This window comes from Austrofundulus limnaeus, unplaced genomic scaffold, assembly GCF_001266775.1.
Source record: "Austrofundulus limnaeus strain Quisiro unplaced genomic scaffold, Austrofundulus_limnaeus-1.0 Scaffold445, whole genome shotgun sequence".
Lineage (NCBI taxonomy): Eukaryota > Metazoa > Chordata > Actinopteri > Cyprinodontiformes > Rivulidae > Austrofundulus > Austrofundulus limnaeus.
In genome coordinates, this window is record NW_013952847.1 from 46,077 (window position 1) to 48,283 (window position 2,207).

The 2,207-nt window shown below is 35.1% G+C and overlaps 1 protein-coding gene across 1 annotated transcript in view; it reads right to left on the reverse strand.

Moving 5' to 3' along the window:
• Positions 1-1,902, reverse strand: part of ppp1cc (protein phosphatase 1, catalytic subunit, gamma isozyme) — an 8,982-nt gene extending 7,080 nt beyond the window's left edge. Inside the window, exon 1 of the mRNA XM_014024888.1 lies at positions 1,494-1,902. Within this exon, the coding sequence (XP_013880342.1) occupies positions 1,494-1,548 (55 nt within the window). The 5' untranslated portion in view covers positions 1,549-1,902. The remainder of the gene's footprint in view (positions 1-1,493) is intronic.
• Between the last annotated feature and the right edge of the window lie 305 nt (positions 1,903-2,207).

The following is a 2,207-nucleotide window of genomic DNA, read 5'->3' on the forward strand; positions in this document are numbered from 1 at the left end:
ATACATGTATATATATACATGTATGTATGTATGTATGTCAAACCTGTACTGGATTATTCAACACTGATTCCAGAATATTTAAAATAAAGTTAGGGATTTGTGAAACTTCAATAAAGGGCCATTAAAGCACTTTTTATGCATCTAGACCTGGTCCAGATTCAAAACTACAACACCTAGACTATTCAAATCTGGACTACATTATTCTGCACTCACGTTTGGTTTGAAGAGTCTGTGTTGCAGTTTTGATTCTGGACCAAGTCTAGTGTGGTCCAGATGCAAAAAAAAAACCCACMTGTTTGACCCTTTATTAAATGTTACTGAGCAAATAAAAGTTTCACAAATCTCAAACTTGGTTTTAAATATTCTGGAAGCAGTGTATAATAATCCAGTACAGGTTTGACGTGTGGACGTACTGYACTTTTAAAACTAGAGCAGATTAAAGATGCTCAGTTGTGAAAAATTGGAAAAAATATTAAATTTAGGGGGGAAAGCTACAATCGGAAACCCACTTCAAATTAGTCAAAAACAATATGTGACCCATCACATCGAAATGAGGATTAAGTCCAAAAGTGGAATGTGGAGAAATAGGCAGATATAGGGTTCTGATATAAACATGCAAAAATTGCCTTTTGTCAAAATATAATGAATTAATGCCTTATCAATGTATCATTTGAAAGAACTGTCTGAAAAATAATCCTAAAAACATTTTTGAAGCATTTTTTGTGCTGTAGCAACAAAAAACCTGACTTTGAGGGAAAATGCCTCAAAATCAGTGAAGTTTGAATTTTTCACTGTGAGCTAGCAATGCTTTTGTTACTTTCCAACTGGGAAATCTTAATATACAAATACTGTTTGAGGTTTCCTCTTTATTTTGACACAAAAATTACTTAATAAATTTACATAAAAGTAGGATTCAGACAAAACAGTAATGTTTTACTGTAACCGACAAGACAAATTAAATCATATCTCTGGCTAAGCTTATATCAGAATGATCCAGGTATCAAAATGTAGCTTTTAAAGCCAATATTTTGAAAATGTAGTAACGTCATTTGGACCAAATTTGACTTAATCCTCATTTCGATATGATGGGCCACATATATCCGTACAGGTCACTACATACGTGTGCTGTGTACCTTCTTGTTTGTAAACAGATGTTGAAATGAAGTAAAGACTGTAAAAACATTTGCGACCGATGAAAACCCTAATCAGGTCACAAAACAACTGGGTCACAGAAAGCGGTGTAACACCAGTGTGCGCAATATTTCTGTGCAAGACATTTTTAACAAGTCTTCACATGATATACTGATAAATTACCGCACGCTTTAGGTGACGAATCGTTATTATAAATAAACAGACAAATTACATAATCAGAGGATACTTWAATACTAGCGGTATTTCCTGAGAGGCTAGTAGCTGCGCATCTGTATTGTTTCACATTTGGCCTATTTAAAAAATGAAATTTTCGTGTATGTAATATTTTATAACCTACTCACCTTCTAAAAGCCGTTGGATAATACTGTCTATGTTGAGTTTATCGACATCAGCCATCGCAAACGCTTACAAAAGAAACTCAATCAAAAAATGTAGGTCTTTAACGCAGTTGCGAAAGCTAGCTAACTAGCTATCATAGAATTAGCCACGATCTTTTAGCTTAGCTCCAATAATTTTCCGGCTGAGCGTAAAAATATATATWTTTTTGTGTCTCGGTTTCTGTCAAAATGCTCCTTACTAATTTAAAAAGATAAAACAAGTTCTTCATTCACTACAGCCTATTAAAAATGATTGAAATGTCGGTTTTAGTTGGAAAAATGGGACATAAAAAAATAAACGTCAAACACCCTAGCAAGCAGCTAGCGATGCCGTCCCGGCTGCTGTTCCTCTTTGCCGCACCTTCAACGAGCTAACAAGCTGTTTGAGGACGCTGCTGCCCCCTGCTGTAGCGGCAGAGGAACAGCGCCTCACTGAAAACAGCTGGAGAAAAACAACAACGCGCCAGCCTCCAGCTTGATGGTTTTAATCAAACTATAACAAAAATAAGCTCTTAAATATCAGTTTATTTTGTGAATAAATAAAAAGGGGTGTAGATGCTTGGATCACATTGTCTTAATTATTTCAAACATTTTATAATTGAAGCATGTCTGGGTTTTTTCTCTTCTACAGCTCTGTGTGCTTTTTTATTCCTCAGGTGTACAGATCTTTCTTTGTTG